Below are 945 nucleotides of genomic sequence, written 5' to 3' on the forward strand. Positions count from 1 at the left end.
TTGGGTGGGGTGACAGCCATCATCTTCTGTGTGGCCCTCAGCGCCTACGACCTGGTGCTGGCCGAGGACGAGGAGATGGTGAGTTGGGGGTGATGGAGCTGGTCCCCTCAGCCGTCCCCTCCTCGGGGGGGCTGGGAAAGCATCGCCTCCTCTGGTGGCCACCGGTGCTCTCGGCAGCATGGCCCAAGCCTTGCAGGGGTCTCTCAGCATCCCCTGCCCTGGGCAGGCAGGGGCAGAGGGGGGTGGAAGGTTGGGTGGTGGTGGGGACGGCGCTGCCTGGGGGTCCCTGCCCAGCTTAGGCTGCTGTGTCCCCTGCCAGAACCGGATGCATGAGAGCATGAAGCTGTTCGACAGCATCTGCAACAACAAGTGGTTCACAGACACGTCCATCATCCTCTTCCTCAACAAGAAGGACCTCTTCGAGGAGAAAATTGTGCACAGCCCCCTGACCATATGCTTCCCTGAGTACACAGGTACCACCAGGACCCTCGATGCCCCCCTGGCAGGAGGAGCAGGCAGTATCTTGCCTGGGCAGCAGGAGATGCTGGGGTTGGAGATGATGGCTCTCCTGTGTCCAGGGACTGGGCAGCAAGGAGGGTGTGGTGCTGTTTGGAGTGCCCCAAGGGATAGGGGACAATGTGGGGGGGACAAGGGGCAGCAGCCCTGGGGGAATTTTAGCTGAGGCTCGCTCTGCCTGGGGAGCATTAGTTTGATGTCAGAGTGGTGGCTGTGGCAGTGTGGGGAGCTGAACCAAGCCCAAACCCCTCTGGTGCTGGGGTTGGGGGGGTGCTGGTGGCAGGGGTGAGGGTGTCCCCAGGCCACAGGCAGCCCAGCGTCTCCTCCTTCCTAGGGGCCAACAAGTACGATGAGGCAGCTGGCTACATCCAGAGCAAGTTTGAGGACCTGAACAAGCGGAAGGACACCAAGGAGATCTACACCCACTTC

General features: G+C 61.9%; 1 protein-coding gene across 1 annotated transcript in view; it reads left to right on the forward strand.

Moving 5' to 3' along the window:
• Positions 1 to 942, forward strand: part of LOC103769972 (guanine nucleotide-binding protein G(i) subunit alpha-2-like) — a gene marked incomplete at its 3' end in the record, with an annotated part of 5513 nt that extends 4571 nt beyond the window's left edge. Inside the window, 3 exon segments of the mRNA XM_008937217.1 lie at positions 1 to 78; positions 320 to 473; positions 851 to 942. The exon segment at positions 1 to 78 is cut by the window's left edge and continues 12 nt beyond it. Of these exon segments, the coding sequence (XP_008935465.1) occupies positions 1 to 78; positions 320 to 473; positions 851 to 942 (324 nt within the window).
• Between the last annotated feature and the right edge of the window lie 3 nt (positions 943 to 945).

The sequence above is a fragment of the Merops nubicus genome, unplaced genomic scaffold, assembly GCF_000691845.1.
Source record: "Merops nubicus isolate BGI_N331 unplaced genomic scaffold, ASM69184v1 scaffold38583, whole genome shotgun sequence".
Taxonomy (NCBI): Eukaryota; Metazoa; Chordata; class Aves; order Coraciiformes; family Meropidae; genus Merops; species Merops nubicus.